At 33.1% G+C, this 320-nt stretch overlaps 1 protein-coding gene across 2 annotated transcripts in view; it reads right to left on the bottom strand.

The window, feature by feature from the left end:
* The window catches only part of LOC128506275 (uncharacterized), a 3,699-nt gene continuing 3,379 nt past the window's right edge, over positions 1-320 (bottom strand). For both annotated transcript variants that reach the window (XM_053476644.1, XM_053476645.1), the window contains exon 5: positions 1-320. This exon is cut by the window's right edge and continues 621 nt beyond it. In XM_053476644.1, the coding sequence (XP_053332619.1) occupies positions 283-320 (38 nt within the window). In that variant the 3' untranslated portion in view covers positions 1-282.

Below are 320 nucleotides of genomic sequence, written 5' to 3'. Positions count from 1 at the left end.
CAGGTTTCTACGAGATAGATTTAAGACTTTTTAAGACCTTTTTAATACCGTACAGAATGAAATTTAAGACCAATTTTGTAGTAACAAATTTGCAAACACCACACAACACAACCAATTAAACTCTTTATTGATTTACAGAAAGAGTGAAACAAAATTGCAAAATATTCTTTGCACTGACTAATCATTAGGAATAATATTGACAGCCATGGGCTTATGAAGATTTCAAACAAACACTGCACAGCAGTAAGTACACTGCATGCCATTAACCTGAACATTTGTTTTTTACTGTATTGATCTCAGTTCTTTGCCCTTTGCCTCCA

This window comes from Clarias gariepinus, chromosome 18, assembly GCF_024256425.1.
Source record: "Clarias gariepinus isolate MV-2021 ecotype Netherlands chromosome 18, CGAR_prim_01v2, whole genome shotgun sequence".
Lineage (NCBI taxonomy): Eukaryota > Metazoa > Chordata > Actinopteri > Siluriformes > Clariidae > Clarias > Clarias gariepinus.
Note: the sequence above shows the minus strand (reverse complement) of the source record. Positions and strands in the feature narration are given on the sequence as shown.